We start from the raw sequence: 19294 nt of genomic DNA on the forward strand, positions 1-19294 counted from the left end.
AAATCATAGAACTTATTGATGGACTGGGTGGGGATGGGGGTGGGAATGAAGATCAAATCAAAGATGATGCCCAGACTTCTAGCTTGGGTTGAATGGATAGTGGTTCCCTTTGCTAAGATGGAAAAGACTAGAAGAGGAACAGGTTTGGTGAGAAAATCATTAATTCAGTTTAAAACATAATTTTGAGATGCTATGAGGTATCCAAATGAAGATGTGAAGTATGAAGTTAGAAGTCTGGAGATTAAAGAAGGCACATGTAGGTACCAGATGCTGTACTAGCCATTCCCATTTAACCTGTAATACTCAAGATATTCTCAAGTGGACAGGAAATCCACTTTTTCCAAACCTAGTTGCTTTTCACCCTCAAGCTATACTTAGTATAATATTAGGTTTTGAAAGCATAAAAGGATATACCTCTCCCTGGAAAATAGTGTAGAGAGCAGGCAAGTTTTCCATGGTTTCGGGTCTTCCTGAATTCATCCTTAATTCTCTATGGTTCCTCCATTTTTTCTTCTGCTAAAGCTAATTCAAGTGTCCTGTCACAAAGAAAGAAGACAAACAATTAAAGAGACATTTCCATTAAAGAAGAAATGAACGAGCAGTCAGTTCAAAGTTATTCTCTACAGAATAATACCACTAGATTTAACACCATGTACTTTTATCCAAATTGTGCTCTTCAGAGTCAATACTAATCATGGGGAGTTCTAGAAACCTGGATCTTATTTCTTTTCATTTTGTTATATACAAATTGTCTACTGGGTATTTTTTAATTGCTAGTGTTGCTATTTTTTTGCCGGGGCAGGGAGGTTGTATGCAGGTGTGTATGTGTGTGTGTGTGTGTGTGTGTGTGTAAATGGATCTCAAAAAAAGTAATAACAGCTAACATTTATCAAGCACATCCAGATAGTGTGCCAAGTACTGGACATGCAATAATATCTTATTTAATCCTCAAAACTCTCAAGATGTAGGTTCTATTATTCTATTATAGATGAGAAAACCAAGGTTTACAGAGATTAAATTATTAGGCCTATGTCAAAAAGCCAGCAAATGGGTCAATCAAACTCTAGCTGACCCAGAGCCCATGCTCTTAACCACTATGCTAGGTGCTAAATCTGAAATGACTTCAAAGAGAAAAGAGGGGGAGACGGATAGCTTAATATTTTTCCTGATAAAATTAACACACCCAAGTTCATTTTAAAAGTGCAGATAATACATTAAGGTATAATGAAAAAATTAAATCATTCATAATTCAATTTGGTTTATATCCTCACAGACTTTTTAATATGTAGTAGTTTTTAATGCAATCATTAAATCATTAATTTACAGCCATCTTGTTACTTAATACAGCAATTCATATACAAAGCCTTCTTTTTAAATACATACATAATGACCCACTGCACCAAATTTAACTATTTCCCTATTAATCAACATTTAGGTAGTTTCCAATTTTTTGCTATAATAAATACAGCAATAAGTACTTGTACATACTTTAGAGCATTTTTTTTCCTTCTTTGTTGGGGCAGCTTAAATAATAACGATGAAAATGATAATGCTGGCATTCATAGTGCACTTACCATGTGTTAAGTACTGTGCTATACATCAATTATCTCATTTAAACCTCACAACAAATCTATTCAGTCTATTTCACAGATGAAGAAGACACCAAGGCACAGAAAAGTTAACATAACTCGTCCAAAGTTACACAGCTAATAAGTGACAAGAATTGGAATCTGAAACCAGGTCTGACTCCAAACACTTCATCACTATGCTGTTATCATCAATACAGAAACTAGTTGGGTTTTCCCCTTCTCCCTGGCAAAATCTCTGCCATTAGGACTCTTCCACAAGTCCCAATTTTACAGAACCAGAAATCTGCACCCAGTGAGGTCTGGAGATGAACTGCTGCTGATGAGTTCCTGAAGTCCTTCAAAGCGGTTCTCCATCCCTACCTCCATCTCTTACAAACACAATCTGGTGGTTCTTAACCATGCCCCTTTACTCTGCAGGATAAATCACTCTTAGAGATTAATCTAATGCCACTCACCTCAGTTCTCTTTTTCATAACCTCTTAATTATAGACCTGACACCAACAATGGGTTGGTTTACATAACCAAATATTTTCCTACTCCTCAATCCTCAGCCCACACCCTCACTTTCAGATAACAACTTTGTGTTCTACTTTTGTAATGACTTCCTGATTTACGATGTCCACCCATTCATTAACTGAACCCCCTCACTTGGAACAGAAATGAGAGAAAATCCTGTCAGTCTTCCAAACCCTTGATGTGGTATCATCCCAAGGTCGAGGAACATTTCTGTCCTTGAGTTCCATAAGACAACTTTGTGTCCTTATCATAAATTTGCCCTTTCCTGCTTAAGCCAGTCAGAGTTGGTTTTAGTACTTTACCAAAAGCACATGGATAGAATGGAGGCAGCTTTTCCAGTTCCTAGGGTCCATGGAGGTTATTCAGAGGTTCCTCAATTAATTCAAGTTTATTTTTTAAAAGTCAAGTCTGAAATATACAGGTCATCAAAAAGTTCAAGAAAACCAAAGAGGCAGGGCTCTAGGCCAACCAACAGAAGTGGAGCTTCTATAGCAATGGCAGGGGAAGTAGAATCCCAAAGAAACCAGAGTTGGGAGGTCTCACCCAGAGCAGTTGGGAGGGTAGGAGCCTCTTTTAGTAATCAGGAAGAGGTTAATTGCTACTTGCTCTCCTAGCCTTGGGGTGGGCCACCGTGGTAAGGGAAGAGGAGGTTACCGGAGAAAGGCTTTCTTTAATAGACTATTCTGCTTTGATTCAGTTAATGTGTAAAGCTTCTGTGTAAAATTCATTTGAAAAAAAAAAAGTTCTGTTGTTTTAAAGAAGTTTAAAAAACAGTGACGAGAGGCGGGGCAAGACTGCGGACTGGTGAGCTGTATGTTTTAGTTACTCCTCCAGGAAAGTAGGTAGAAAGCCAGGAACTGCGTGGACTGGACACCACAGAGCAATCTGACTTTGGGCATACTTCATACAACACCCATGAAAACGTGGAACTGCTGAGATCAGCAAAATCTGTAAGTTTTTGCGGCCAGGGGACCCGCGCCCCTCCCTGCCAGGCTCAGTCCCGTGGGAGGAGGGGCTGTCAGCTCCGGGAAGGAGAAGGGAGAACTGCAGTGGCAGCCCTTATCGGAAACTCATTCTGCTGATCCAAACTCCAACCATAGATAGATGGAGAACAGACACCAGAGAATCTGAGAGCAGCCAGCCCAGCAGAGAGGAGACAGGCATAGAAAAAAAACAACACGAAGAACTCCAAAATAAAAGCGGAGGATTTTTGGAGTTCTGGTGAACATAGAAAGGGGAAGGGCAGAGCTCAAGCCCCAGCTCAGGCCCTGAGGCGCATATGCAAATTCTGAAGAAAAGCTGATCTCTCTGCCCTGTGGACCTTTCCTTAATGGCCCTGGTTGCTTTGTCTCTTAGCATTTCAATAACCCATTAGATCTCTGAGGAGGGCCCTTTTTTTTTTTTTTTTTTTTTTTTTTTAAATCCTTTTTTCTTTTTCTAAAACAATTACTCTAAGAAGCCCAATACAGAAAGCTTCAAAGACTTGCAATTTGGGCAGGTCAAGTCAAGAGCAGAACTAGGAGAGCTCTGAGACAAAACGCAATAATCCAGTGGCTGAGAAAATTCACTAAACACCACAACTTCACAAGAAAAGGGGGGTGTCCGCTCACAGCCATCATCCTGGTGGACAGGAAACACTCCTGCCCATCGCCAGCCCCATAGCCCAGAGCTGCCCCAGACAACCCAGTGTGACGGAAGTGCTTCAAATAACAGGCACACACCACAAAACTGGGTGTGGACATTAGCCTTCCCTGCAACCTCAGCTGATTGTCCCAGAGTTGGGAAGGTGGAGCAGTGTGAATTAACAAAGCCCCATTCAGCCATCATTTCAGCAGACTGGGAGCCTCCCTACACAGCCCAGCAGCCCAGAACTGCCCTGGGGGGATGGCACTCACCTGTGACATAGCACAGTCATTCCTCAACAGAGGACCCGGGGTGCACAGCCTGGAAGAGGGGCCCACTTGCAAGTCTCAGGAGCCATATGCCAATACCAAGGACTTGTGGGTCAGTGGCAGAGACAAACTGTGGCAGGACTGAACTGAAGGATTAGACTATTGCAGCAGCTTTAAAACTCTAGGATCACCAGGGAGATTTGATTGTTAGGGCCACCCCCCCTCCCAGAAACATGCCCCATATACAGGGCAGGCAACACCAACTACACACGCAAGCTTGGTACACCAATTGGACCCCACAAGACTCACTCCCCCACTCACCAAAAAGCCTAAGCAGGGGAGAACTGGCTTGGGGAGAACAGGTGGCTCGTGGACGCCACCTGCTGGTTAGTTAGAGAAAGTGTACTCCACGAAGCTGTAGATCTGATAAATTAGAGATAAGGACTTCAATAGGTCTACAAATCCTAAAAGAACCCTATCAAGTTCAGCAAATGCCACGAGGCCAAAAACAACAGAAAATTATAAAGCATATGAAAAAACCAGACGATATGGATAACCCAAGCCCAAGCACCCAAATCAAAAGATCAGAAGAGACACAGCACCTAGAGCAGCTACTCAAAGAACTAAAGATGAACAATGAGTCCATAGTACGGGATACAAAGGAAATCAAGAAGACCCTAGAAGAGCACAAAGAAGACATTGCAAGTCTAAATAAAAAAATGGATGATCTTATGGAAATTAAAGAAACTGTTGACCAAATTAAAAAGATTCTGGACACTCATAGTACAACACTAGAGGAAGTTGAACAACGAATCAGTGACCTCGAAGATGACAGAATGGAAAATGAAAGCATAAAAGAAAGAATGGGGAAAAAAATTGAAAAAATTGAAAAAATCGAAACGGACCTCAGGGATATGATAGATAATATGAAACGTCCGAACATAAGACTCATTGGTGTCCCAGAAGGGGAAGAAAAGGGTAAAGGTCTAGGAAGAGTATTCAAAGAAATTGTTGGGGAAAACTTCCCAAATCTTCTAAACAACATAAATATACAAATCATAAATGCTCAGCGAACTCCAAATAGAATAAATCCAAATAAACCCACTCCGAGACATATACTGATCACACTGTCAAACACAGAAGAGAAGGAGCAAGTTCTGAAAGCAGCAAGAGAAAAGCAATTCACCACACACAAAGGAAACAGCATAAGACTAAGTAGTGACTACTCAGCAGCCACCATGGAGGCGAGAAGGCAGCATAAGACTAAGTAGTGACTACTCAGCAGCCACCATGGAGGTGAGAAGGCAGTGGCACGATATATTTAAAATTCTGAGTGAGAAAAATTTCCAGCCAAGAATACTTTATCCAGCAAAGCTCTCCTTCAAATTTGAGGGAGAGCTTAAATTTTTCACAGACAAACAAATGCTGAGAGAATTTGCTAACAAGAGACCTGCCCTACTGGAGATACTAAAGGGAGCCCTACAGACAGAGAAACAAAGACAGGACAGAGAGACTTGGAGAAAGGTTCAGTACTAAAGAGATTCGGTATGGGTACAATAAAGGATATTAATAGACAGAGGGGAAAAATATGACAAACATAAACCAAAGGATAAGATGGCTGATTCACGAAATGCCTTCACGGTTACAACGTTGAATGTAAATGGATTAAACTCCCCAATTAAAAGATATAGATTTGCAGAATGGATCAAAAAAAAATGAACCATCAATATGTTGCATACAAGAGACTCATCTTAGACACAGGGACACAAAGAAACTGAAAGTGAAAGGATGGAAAAAAAATATTTCATGCAAGCTACAGCCAAAAGAAAGAAGGTGTAGCAATATTAATCTCAGATAAAATAGACTTCAAATGCAGGGATGTTTTGAGAGACAAAGAAGGCCACTACATACTAATAAAAGGGGCAATTCAGCAAGAAGAAATAACAATCATAAATGTCTATGCATCCAATCAAGGTGCCACAAAATACATGAGAGAAACACTGGCAAAACTAAAGGAAGCAATTGATGTTTCCACAATAATTGTGGGAGACTTCAACACATCACTCTCTCCTATAGATAGATCAACCAGACAGAAGACCAATAAGGAAACTGAAAACCTAAACAATCTGATAAATGAATTAGATTTAACAGACACATACAGGACATTACATCCCAAATCACCAGGATACACATACTTTTCTAGTGCTCACGGAACTTTCTCCAGAATAGATCATATGCTGGGACATAAAACAAGCCTCAATAAATTTAAAAAGATTGAAATTATTCAAAGCACATTCTCTGACCACAATGGAATACAATTAGAAGTCAATAACCATCAGAGACTTAGAAAATTCACAAATACCTGGACGCTAAACAACACACTCCTAAACAATCAGTGGGTTAAAGAAGAAATAGAAAGAGAAATTGCTAAATATGTAGAGACGAATGAAAATGAGAACACAACATACCAAAACCTATGGGATGCAGCAAAAGCAGTGCTAAGGGGGAAATTTATAGCACTAAACGCATATATTAAAAAGGAAGAAAGAGCCAAAATCAAAGAACTAATGGATCAACTGAAGAAGCTAGAAAATGAACAACAAACCAATCCTAAACCAAGTACAAGAAAAGAAATAACAAGGATTAAAGCAGAAATAAATGACACAGAGAACAAAAAAACAATAGAGAGGATAAATATCACCAAAAGTTGGTTCTTTGAGAAGATCAACAAGATTGACAAGCCCCTAGCTAGACTGACAAAATCAAAAAGAGAGAAGACCCATATAAATAAAATAATGAATGAAAAAGGTGACATAACTGCAGATCCTCAAGAAATTAAAAAATTTATAAGAGGATATTATGAACAACTGTATGGCAACAAACTGGATAATGTAGAAGAAATGGACAATTTCCTGGAAACATATGAACAACCTAGACTGACTAGAGAAGAAATAGAAGACCTCAACCAACCCATCACAAGCAAAGAGATCCAATCAGTCATCAAAAATCTTCCCACAAATAAATGCCCAGGGCCAGATGGCTTCACAGGGGAATTCTACCAAACTTTCCAGAAAGAACTGACACCAATCTTACTCAAACTCTTTCAAAACATTGAAGAAAATGGAACACTACCTAACTCATTTTATGAAGCTAACATCAATCTAATACCAAAACCAGGCAAAGATGCTACAAAAAAGGAAAACTACCGGCCAATCTCCCTAATGAATATACATGCAAAAATCCTCAACAAAATACTTGCAAATCGAATCCAAAGACACATTAAAAAAATCATACACCATGACCAAGTGGGGTTCATTCCAGGCATGCAAGGATGGTTCAACATAAGAAAATCAATCAATGTATTACAACACATTAACAAGTCAAAAGGGAAAAATCAATTGATCATCTCAATAGATGCTGAAAAAGCATTTGACAAAATCCAACATCCGTTTTTGATAAAAACACTTCAAAAGGTAGGAATTGAAGGAAACTTCCTCAACATGATAAAGAGCATATATGAAAAACCCACAGCCAGCATAGTACTCAATGGTGAAAGACTGAAAGCCTTCCCTCTAAGATCAGGAACAAGACAAGGATGCCCGCTGTCACCATTGTTATTCAACATTGTGCTGGAAGTGCTAGCCAGGGCAATCCAGCAAGACAAAGAAATAAAAGGCATCCAAATTGGAAAAGAAGAAGTAAAACTGTCATTGTTTGCAGACGATATGATCTTATATCTAGAAAACCCTGAGAAATCGACGATACAGCTACTAGAGCTAATAAACAAATTTAGCAAAGTAGCGGGATACAAGATTAATGCACATAAGTCAGTAATGTTTCTATATGCTAGAAATGAACAAACTGAAGAGACACTCAAGAAAAAGATACCATTTTCAATAGCAACTAAAAAAATCAAGTACCTGGGAATAAACTTAACCAAAGATGTAAAAGACCTATACAAAGAAAACTACATAACTCTACTAAAAGAAATAGAAGGGGACCTTAAAAGATGGAAAAATATTCCATGTTCATGGATAGGAAGGCTAAATGTCATTAAGATGTCAATTCTACCCAAACTCATCTACAGAATCAATGCAATCCCAATCAAAATTCCAACAACCTACTTTGCAGACTTGGAAAAGCTAGTTATCAAATTTATTTGGAAAGGAAAGATGCCTCGAATTGTTAAAGACACTCTAAAAAAGAAAAACGAAGTGGGAGGACTTACACTCCCTGACTTTGAAGCTTATTATAAAGCCACAGTTGCCAAAACAGCATGGTACTGGCACAAAGATAGACATATAGATCAATGGAATCGAATTGAGAATTCAGAGATAGACCCTCAGATCTATGGCCGACTGATCTTTGATAAGGCCCCCAAAGTCACTGAACTGAGTAATAATGGTCTTTTCAACAAATGGGGCTGGGAGAGTTGGATATCCATATCCAAAAGAATGAAAGAGGACCCCTAACTCACCCCCTACACAAAAATTAACTCAAAATGGACCAAAGATCTCAATATAAAAGAAAGTACCATAAAACTCCTAGAAGATAATGTAGGAAAACATCTTCAAGACCTTGTATTAGGCGGCCACTTCCTAGACTTTACACCCAAAGCACAAGCAACAAAAGAAAAAATAGATAAATGGGAACTCCTCAAGCTTAGAAGGTTCTGCACCTCAAAGGAATTTCTCAAAAAGGTAAAGAGGCAGCTAACTCAATGGGAAAAAAGTTTTGGAAACCATGTATCTGACAAAAGACTGATATCTTGCATATACAAAGAAATCCTACAACTCAATGACAATAGTACAGACAGCCCAATTATAAAATGGGCAAAAGATATGAAAAGACAGTTCTCTGAAGAGGAAATACAAATGGCCAAGAAACACATGAAAAAATGTTCAGCTTCACTAGCTATTACAGAGATGCAAATTAAGACCACAATGAGATACCATCTAACACCGGTTAGAATGGCTGCCATTAAACAAACAGGAAACTACAAATGCTGGAGGGGATGTGGAGAAACTGGAACTCTTATTCATTGTTGGTGGGACTGTATAATGGTTCAGCCACTCTGGAAGTCAGTCTGGCAGTTCCTTAGAAAACTAGATATAGAGTTACCATTCGATCCAGCGATTGCACTTCTCGGTATATACCCGGAAGATCGGGAAGCAGTGACACGAACAGATATCTGCACGCCAATGTTCATAGTAGCATTATTCACAATTGCCAAGAGATGGAAACAACCCAAATGTCCTTCAACAGATGAGTGGATAAATAAAATGTGGTATATACACACAATGGAATACTACGCGGCAGTAAGAAGGAACGATCTCGTGAAACATGACAACATGGATGAACCTTGAAGACATAATGCTGAGCGAAATAAGCCAGGCACAAAAAGAGAAATACTATATGCTACCACTAATGTGAACTTTGAAAAATGTAAAACAAATGGTTTATAATGTAGAATGTAGGGGAACTAGCAGTAGAGAGCAATTAAGGAAGGGGGAACAATAATCCAAGAAGAACAGATAAGCTATTTAACGTTCTGGGGATGCCCAGGAATGACTATGGTCTGTTAATTTCTGATGGATATAGTAGGAACAAGTTCACAGAAATGTTGCTATATTAGGTAACTTTCTTGGGGTAAAGTAGGAACAGGTTGGAAGTTAACCAGTTATCTTAGGTTAGTTGTCTTTTTCTTACTCCCTTTTATGGTCTCTTTGAAATGTTCTTTTATTGTATGTTTGTTTTCTTTTTAACTTTTTTTTTTCATACAGTTGATTTAAAAAAGAAGGGAAAGTTAAAAAAAAAAAAAGGAAAAACAAGGAAAAAAAAAAGATGTAGTGCCCCCTTGAGGAGCCTGTGGAGAATGCAGGGGTATTCACCTACCCCACCTCCATGGTTGCTAACTTGACCACAGACATAGGGGACTGGTGGTTTGATGGGTTGAGCCCTCTACCATAAGTTTTACCCTTGGGAAGATGGTTGCTGCAAAGGAGAGGCTAGGCCTCCCTATGGTTGTGCCTAAGAGCCTCCTCCCGAATGCCTCTTTGTTGCTCAGATGTGGCCCTCTCTCTCTGGCTAAGCCAACTTGAAAGGTGAAATCACTGCCCTCCCCTCTACGTGGGATCAGACACCCAGGGGAGTGAATCTCCCTGGCAACGTGGAATATGACTCCTGGGGAGGAATGTAGACCCGGCATCGTGGGACGGAGAACATCTTCTTGACCAAAAGGGGGATGTGAAAGGAAATGAAATAAGCTTCAGTGGCAGAGAGATTCCAAAAGGAGCCGAGAGGTCACTCTGGTGGGCACTCTTACACACACTTTAGACAACCCTTTTTAGGTTCTAAAGAATTGGGGTAGCTGGTGGTGGATACCTGAAACTATCAAACTATAACCCAGAACCCATGAATCTCGAAGACAGTTGTATAAAAATGTAGCTTATGAGGGGTGACAACGGGATTGGGAAAGCCATAAGGACCACGCTCCACTTTGTCTAGTTTATGGATGGATGAGTAGAAAAATAGGGGAAGGAAACAAACAGACAAAGGTACCCAGTGTTCTTTTTTACTTCAATTGCTGTTTTTCACTCTAATTATTATTCTTGTTATTTTTGTGAGTGTGCTAATGAAGGTGTCAGGGATTGATTTAGGTGATGAATGTACAACTATGTAATGGTACTGTAAACAATCGAATGTACGATTTGTTTTGTATGACTGCGTGGTATGTGAATATATCTCAATAAAATGAAGATAAAAAAAAAAAAGAAAAAAAAACAGTGACATAGATATAGTCCAGTCAGACATGACACATCTATACATTTAATAAAAGCAAGTAAACTGACAAGGATTGAAGTGCACTGTTGTCTTAAAATAGTTTGGAAGCAGAAAATCTTCCCTAAGTGCTTCATTTCACTTGAGTATGTTAAACAGTTGGGAAGCAACAGGGACCCAGTTACTAGGTACTTTCTTCCCAAAGCGTAGAACAGAGCAAGAAACAAGGTTGGGGAGTGTTGGTGGTTTCACAGCTTATGTTGGGTGAAGAGGGAATCTGCAAAGAGGAGCAACTCAGTGTGGGGAAGAGCAGGGTGATGTGGGCATCCATACATTAGAGTGGCCCAGAACAGGGATTCAGAGTCCCAGCATGGAAGGCAGGGCCTGAGGACTAGAGGTGGTAATGCTATGTTTATTTTCTAATTTTGATAGTTATATTGTGGTTATGTAGGAGAATGTCCTCATTTATAGGGAAAAAAAGTATTCTGGAGTGAAGGCATCAGATCAGCCACCTGACTCTCAAATGGTTCAGAAAAAAATGTTTTATGATTATCTCAAAGTTTTAAAAATATATATGCATGCAATTGGGATAAAAACCCACATCCTATCCTCCCTCTGCTTAAGCAATGATTACACTGAACATATTAAATTGGTAAGACACTCTAAGTCTCTTTGGAACAATTCACAATTATCTCATAGATCTGGTCAAGATTTTTGTTGTTGTTACATAACATTACTAATTGACTAGAACCCTGAGGGATTTAAAGGGATTGTAATTTATCTTCAATCTATGTATAAGAATTAAGAGGAGAGTTGGCTAATAAGAACAAATACTGTAATACAAAGACAGAATAATAATTCCAGAGCCTGCATTCTTGACCTCTATACTAAACTGCCTCAAAAAGAATACACACTCTAAGGTACATACCCAAGAAGACCAAAAAAGGCAGGGATCTTTTGAAAAGAATTGAAAATAGGGACTCGAAAAGACACTTATACACCAAGGTTTACAGCAGTATTATTCATAGTAGCCAAAAGGTGGAAACAACCTGAGTGTCCAGCAACAGATGAATGAACAAAGTGTGGTTTATCTTGTTGGAATATTATTCAGCCACAAAAAGGAATGAAGTAATGATATACACTACAACATGGGTGAACTTTAGAAACATGATGTTTAGTGAAGTTCCAGATACAAAAAGACAAATATTCTATGATTCCACTTATATGAAATAACTAGAATAGGGAAATTCATAGAGACAGGAAGCAGAACAAAGGTTACCAGGGCTGGGGGCAGGGAAGAATAGGAATTTATTGTTTAATGGACACAGAGGGTCTGACTGGGGTGATGAAAAAGTTTTGGAAATAGATAGTGGTGACGGTTACACAACATCGTGAATACAATTAATGGCACTGAATTGTACACTTAGAAATGATTATTAAAGTGACAAATAAATAATGTAGCACAATAAAAAAAATGTAGTAACAAATAAAAAAAAAAACAGTCCACATCTAAATTTTGTAGCATACAGCTCTAAGAATAACTAGGTCCAAGATGAGAGGAATGACTGAGGAGTCATGAGCAGGATATCATTCAACTGAGCAGGGTCTGAATTCATTCATTCAAACATGAAATTGAGGACCATTTCTTATTTGGTTTTGTGTTTCAAGTGCCTGGAATACAGTAGGTACTCAAAGTTTTCTTGAATGAGTGAACAGAGTCTTACTATGTGCCCAGCACAGGTGGAGAAAGAAGGGGGAAAGCATTCTGATGTCTAAGAATGTAGGGGTAGAAGGAACTGGGGTCTGGTATGATATAGTTTCAGACAAAAGAACCCACTCTACGTGAATCAGGCAAAAAGGAATTTATTGCCAGGTGTGTTACGTGGCTTACAAAATTATTGGAAGGGCTATAGGAACAGGCCCTAGCAGAACTTCCAGGAACAACGGCTAACCCACAAAGTAACACCATCTTTCCCATGAGGAAAAAGTTATGGCCCAAAGAAAGGCGGGGCAAGATGGCAGAGCGGTGAGGTGTGGAATTTAGTCTCTCCTGTAGGGCAGCTGGTAATTACCCAGGAACAGTATGAAACAGTGTTTTCGGAGTCTCCAGTGACCAGCCACACATTGTACACCAGTTTGGAACTGGTGGAAAACCTGAGATCACAGCAAACTTCATAAGTTCCCCCGACCAGGGGTTTGGAGACCCTCCCCACCCAGACCCACGGACTGCCTTGGAGCTGGCTCCCTGAATGGAAAAAAAGCACAAAAATCTGCTGGGAGCAAGAAGGAGGGCTCAACCCAGCCTCAAATCCAGAATTAATTAACAAATTAATTAATTAATTTTTGGAGCTGGGGGTGCTAGAGAAGGGCTGGGCTCCAGGAAGGGGGGGGGCACATAAAAGCAGGCTCCCATTCCCTGGCTCCAAAAATGCTTTTTTCCCCCCCTAAATTCTGTCCCTTCTCCTTTCTCACTGACTCCTGATCTTTTTACACTTCAATAGACCCCTGGCAAGGGCGGAATCAAAGCTGTTGGAGAGTAATTATCCAGATAATAGCACAAAGCCCTTCTTTACATACCCTGTTCTGACACTGACTAAACTTCTAGGCTGGGGAAAGCCTTTAAAAAGGGTCTTCTTTTTTTTCTTTTTCCTTTTCTTTTTTTTAAAATTTAAAAGTAAGATACGTGGTTATTTTCTATCGGAGAGCACAAATTGAAAGTCTAGGCTAGTCTTGCTTGGCAGGGAGACAGAGTACCCGGAATTCTTTGATTCCAGATTCACTTCTGAAGAAGGCTTCCATCCCAGTCTTTAATTGGCAACTCAGGCTGACCAAGGAATTAAGCTGGAGCTCCCCAAAGAGGATCGGGGAGAAGGGAATAGTGCCTCTGGGAGACAGCTGGAGTTCCTAGGATTGGGAGAATGGAGGGAGGTCCAGCTCAATTGGCAGCCCTCCTTCAGGGAACTCAGACCCCAGGGGCTGGAATTCAGATTCCAGCTTCAGTCAGCCATGATGCTGACAAGCTCAGAGTCTGCAGAGAATTAAGGGCACACACCACCTTACACTGGTGGGGGAACTGTGGGTTGGCAAGCACCACCTGCTGGACAGCATAGGAAAAGCATCACATCTAGAGGCCACACAGAAGGGTCTCATTCTCAGAGAAACTCCATATCCTCCTCAAGAGACGTGGACCTCTCTAGACAGGGAAAACCTGACTGGGGTTGACCATATCTGAGCAGATCCTATCACAAAAAGGCTACATAAAGGCAGGGCAAGAAACAGAAAAACAAGAGGTGAAAAATTCTGATCAGCTAAATAGAACCTAAGTTAGGGGTCTAGAATAAGTTGAACTGAATAACAAAGGTTAGAAAACAAAGCCAACCAATAAGAAACCCCTAGATAAAAGAGAGAAAACAAGTTCCAGAATAAACTAATCAAGAAAATCAGATGCCTAGACAACTTAAGATAATGAGCCATACTAGGAAACACAAAAATATGGACCAGCCAAAGGAACAAACTAACAGTTCAATCGAGATAAAGGAATTGAGGCAACTAATGCCAAATCAATTCAATGAACTGAGGGAAGAACTAATTAAAGATGTTCAAACAAATCTCCTAAAGCAATTCAATGAGCTGAGGGATGATATGGCAAAAGAGATGAAGGATACAAAGAAGACACTGGATGACCATAAAGAAGAATTTGTAAACTTGAAAAACCAAATGGTAGAACTTATGGGAATGAAGGGCACAATGGAGGAGATGAAAAAGACAATGGAGGGATACAACAGTGAATTTGAACAGGTAGAAGAAAGGATCAGTGAATTGGGAGACAAGACATTTGAATTCATACACACAAAAGAACAGACAGTAAAAAAAATGGAAAAATATAAGCAGGGTCTTAGGGAGCTGAATGACAACATGAAGCACACAAATATGCAGGTTATGGGTATCCCAGAAGGAGAAGAGAGGGGAAAGGGGGCAGAAAGAATAATAGAAGAAATACTCACTGAAAACTTCCTAATTGTTATGAAAGAAAATTACAGATTCAAGAAGTACAGCGTACCCCAAACAGAATAGATCCCAACAGACCTACTCCAAGAAATTTACTCATCAGATTGTCCAATGTCAAAGACAAAGAGAAAATTCTGAAAGCAGCAAGAGAAAAGCAATTCATCACATACAAGGGAAGCTCAATAAGACTATGTACAGATTTCTCTCCAGAAACCATGGAGGCAAGAAGACAGTGGTATGATATATTTAAGACACTGAAAGAGAAAAACTGCCAACCAAGAATTCTCTATCCAGCAAAATTGTCCTTCAAAATAAGGGAGAGATTAAAATATTTTCAGACAAACAAACACAGAGAGAGTTTGTGAATAAGAGACCAGCGCTACAAGAAATACTAAAAGGAGTGCTACATGTTGATAGGAAAAGACAGGAGAGAGAGGGTTGGAGAAGAGTATAGAAATGAAGATTATCAGAAAGGATAAAAGGAGAGAGAGGAAAAAATAAGATATGACATATAAAATCCAAAAGACAAAATGGCAGAAGAAAGTACTGGCCTTACAGTAATAACACTAAATGTTAATGGACTAAACTCCCCAATAAAAAGATACAGACTGACAGAATGCATTTAAAAACAGGACCCATCTATATGCCATCTACAAGAAATTCACTTTAGACACAAGGACAAAAATAGGCTGAAAGTGAAAGGCTGGAGAACACAAACCACAACCACAAAAAACCAGGAGTAGCTATATTAATATCAGACAAATTGGACTTCAAAAGCAAAACAATTAAAAGACACAAAGAAGGACGCTATATGTTAATAAAAGGGTCAATTCATCAAGAAAACATAACAATCATAAATATTTAGGTACCAAGCCAGAGTGCCCCCAAATTCATGAGGCAAACATTGAGAACACTGAAAGGAGCAGTAGATACATCTACAATAATAGTTGGAGACTTCCATACACCATTCTCATCAATGGATAGAACATCTAGACAGAGGATCAATAAAGAAAGAGATATTGAATTGTAAGATAGATGAACTAGACTTGACAGACATTTATAGAACACTACACCCCACAACAGCAGGATATACCTTTTTCACAAGTGCTCATGGAACAGCCTCTAGGATAGACCACATGTTGGGTCACAAAACAAGTCTCAACAAATTTAAAAATACTGATATTATACAAAACACTTTCTTGGACCAAAATGGAATGAAGTTGAAAATAAATAACAGGAAGATGGTCGTAAAATTCACAAATATAGAGAGGCTAAACAACACTCTCTTAGAAAACCAGTGGGTAAAGGAAGAAATTACAAGAGAAATTAGTAAATACCTCGAGGCAAATGACAATGAAAACACAACATATCAGAACTTATGGGATGCAGCAAAGGCAGCACTGAGAGGGAAATTTATTGCCCTATACACCTATATTAAAAGAGAAGACATAGCAAAAATTAAGGAATTAACTGTTCACCTGGAGGGACTAGAGAAAGAACAGCAAACTAACCCCAAAGCAAACAGAAGGGAAGAAATAACAAAGATTAGAGCAGAAATAAATGAAATTGAGAACAGGAAAACAATAGAGAGAATCAACAAAACCAGAAGTTGGTTATTTGAGAAAATCAATAAAATTGATGGAGCACTAGCTAGGCTAACAAAAAAAAGAGAGAGCGGATGCAAATAAATACAATCAGAAATGGGAAAGGAGACATAACTACCGACCTCGCAGAAATAAAGGAGATAATGAGAAGATACTATAAGCAATTATATGCTAATAAACTAGACTACTTAGACAAAATGGACAACTTCCTAGAATAGCATGTACAACCAACACTGACTCAAGAAGAAATAGATGACCTCAACAAACCAATCAAGAGATTGAGTCAATCATCAAAAAGCTCCCAAAAGAGAAAAGTCCAGGACCAGATGGCTTCACATGTGAATTCTACCAAGTATTCAAGAAAGAATCAGTAAGAATCCTGCTCAAAGTCTTCAAAAAAATTGAAGAGGGAAAGCTACCTAACTCACTCTATGAAGCCAACATCACTCTAATACCAAAATCAGACAAAGATACTACAAAAAAAGAAAATTAGAGACCAATCTCTTTAATGAATATAGATACAAAAATCCTCAACAAAATACTCACAAATGAAATCCAGCCGCACATTAGAATAATAATACATGATGACCAGGTGTGGTTTATTCCAGGTATGCAAGGCTGGTTCAACATAAGAAAATCAATTAATGTAATACATCATATTAAAAAATCAAAGCAGAAGAACCACATGATCATTTCCATTGATGCAGAAAAGGCATTGACAAAATTCAACATCCTTTCTTGATGAAAACACTTCAAAGGACAGGAGTGGAAGGCAACTTTCTCAATACGATAAAGGCAATATACAAAAAACCCACAGCTAACATCATACTCAATGGAGAAAGACTGAAAGCTTTCTCTTTAAGATCAAGAAGAAGACAGGGATGCCCACTGTCACCATTGTTATTCAACATTGTACAGGAAGTTCTAGTTAGAGCAATTAGGCAAGAAAAACAAATAAAAGGCATCCACATTGGAGAGGGAGAAGTAAAACTTTCACTCTTTGTAGATGATATGATTTCTGTATGTTGAAAATCCAGAAAAATCTACAGCAAAGCTATTAAAACTAATAAATGAATACAGCAAAGTGGCAGGCTACAACATCAACATGCAAAAATCTGTAGGGTTCTCATATGCAAGTAATGTGCAACAAGAGGAAGAAATCAAGAAAAATTCCATTTACAATAGCAACCAAAAGAATCAGGTATTTAGGAATAAACTTAACCAAGGACACAAAAGACGATTACACAGGAAACTACAAGAAACTGCTACAAGAAATTGAACAGACCTAACAAAAAATGGAAGAACATACGATGTTTATGGATTGGAAGACTAAATATAGTTAAGATGGCAATTTTACCTAAACTAATTTATAGATTCAATGCAATACCAATTAAACTTCCAAAAACTTACTTTGCAGAAATGGAAAAATGAATACTCAAATTTATTTGGAAAGACAAGGTGCCCCAAATAGCCAAAATTATCTTGAGAAAGAGGAACAAAGTGGGAGGTCTCACACTACCTGACTTTGAAACATATTATGAAGCTACAGTGGTCAAAACAGCATGGTTCTGGCATCAGGATAGATACACCAACCAAGGGAATCTAATTAAGTGTTCAGAAATAGACCCTCACATCTACAGACAATTGATCTTTGATAAGGCAGTCAAACCAAAGCAACGGAGACAGAGGAGCCTCTTTAATAACTGGTGTTTGAAGAACTGGATATCTATTTCCAAAAGAATGAAAGAGGACCCCTATCTCAAACCTTATACAAAAATTAACTCGAAATGGATCAAAGACCTAAACGTTAGCACTAAGACCACAAGACTCTTAGGAGAAAATGTAGGGTAATATCTAAAAGATCCTGTGATAGGAGGTGGTTTCCGAGACCTCACACCCAAGGTGTGAGCAACTAAAGAACAAATAGACAAATGGGATCTCCTCAAAATTAAACACTTTGTACATCAAAGAACTTTGTCAGAAAGGTAAAAAGGCAGCCTACGCAATGGGAAATGATATTTGGAAACCACATATCAGTTAACAGTTTAATATCCCGAATATATAAAGGGATCCTACAACTCAACAACAGAAAGACAAACAATTCAATTAAAAAATGGGCAAAAGACATGGACAGACACTTTTCTGAAGAGGAAATACAAATGGCTCAAAAACATATGAAAAACTGCTCAACTTCACAGGCTATTAGGGAAATGCAAATCAAAACCACAATGAGATATCATCTCACACCTACCAGAATGGCCATTATCCAAAAAACAGAAAATTACAAGTGACGGACAGGATGTGGAGAAAGAGACATACTTACTCGTTGCTGGTGGGAGCGTAGAAAGGTGCAACCACTCTGGAAGACGTTCCTCAGGAAGCTAAGTATAGACATGCTATATGACCCAGCTATTTCATTGTTAGGTATATCCTTAAGTAACTGAAAGTTAAGACATGAATGGACATTTGTAAACCAATGTTTATTGCTGCATTATTCGTGACTGCCAAGAGATGGAAACAGCCCAAATGTCCATAACGGATGAATGGATTAACAAAGGGGGGTATATACACATGATGGAATTATTATGCAGCTGTAAGACAGAACAAAGACGTGGAACATATAATAACGTGGATGAACCTTGAGGACATTATGCTGAGTGAAGTTAGCCAGAAACAAAAGGACAAATACTGAATGGTCTCACTGATATGAACTAACATTAATGAGCAAACTTTGAGAGTTAAAAGCTGATAACATAGGCTATAAGGAGATAGAAAAAGGGTAGAGATCAGGCATTTGATGCTGAAATACTATAGAATGTTCAGTAGGATTGATTGTATAGATCCAGAAATGCACAGCATAATACTGTGTGATGGTAGCACAATATTGTAAATACACTGAACAAAG

At 38.8% G+C, this 19294-nt stretch overlaps 1 protein-coding gene across 1 annotated transcript in view; it reads right to left on the bottom strand.

Moving 5' to 3' along the window:
• Positions 1–19294, bottom strand: part of ZCCHC17 (zinc finger CCHC-type containing 17) — a 95778-nt gene that overhangs the window by 59922 nt on the left and 16562 nt on the right. The window contains exon 2 of the mRNA XM_037827907.1: positions 415–536. Within this exon, the coding sequence (XP_037683835.1) occupies positions 415–480 (66 nt within the window). The 5' untranslated portion in view covers positions 481–536. The remainder of the gene's footprint in view (positions 1–414; positions 537–19294) is intronic.

This window comes from Choloepus didactylus, chromosome 2 (assembly GCF_015220235.1).
Source record: "Choloepus didactylus isolate mChoDid1 chromosome 2, mChoDid1.pri, whole genome shotgun sequence".
Lineage (NCBI taxonomy): Eukaryota > Metazoa > Chordata > Mammalia > Pilosa > Megalonychidae > Choloepus > Choloepus didactylus.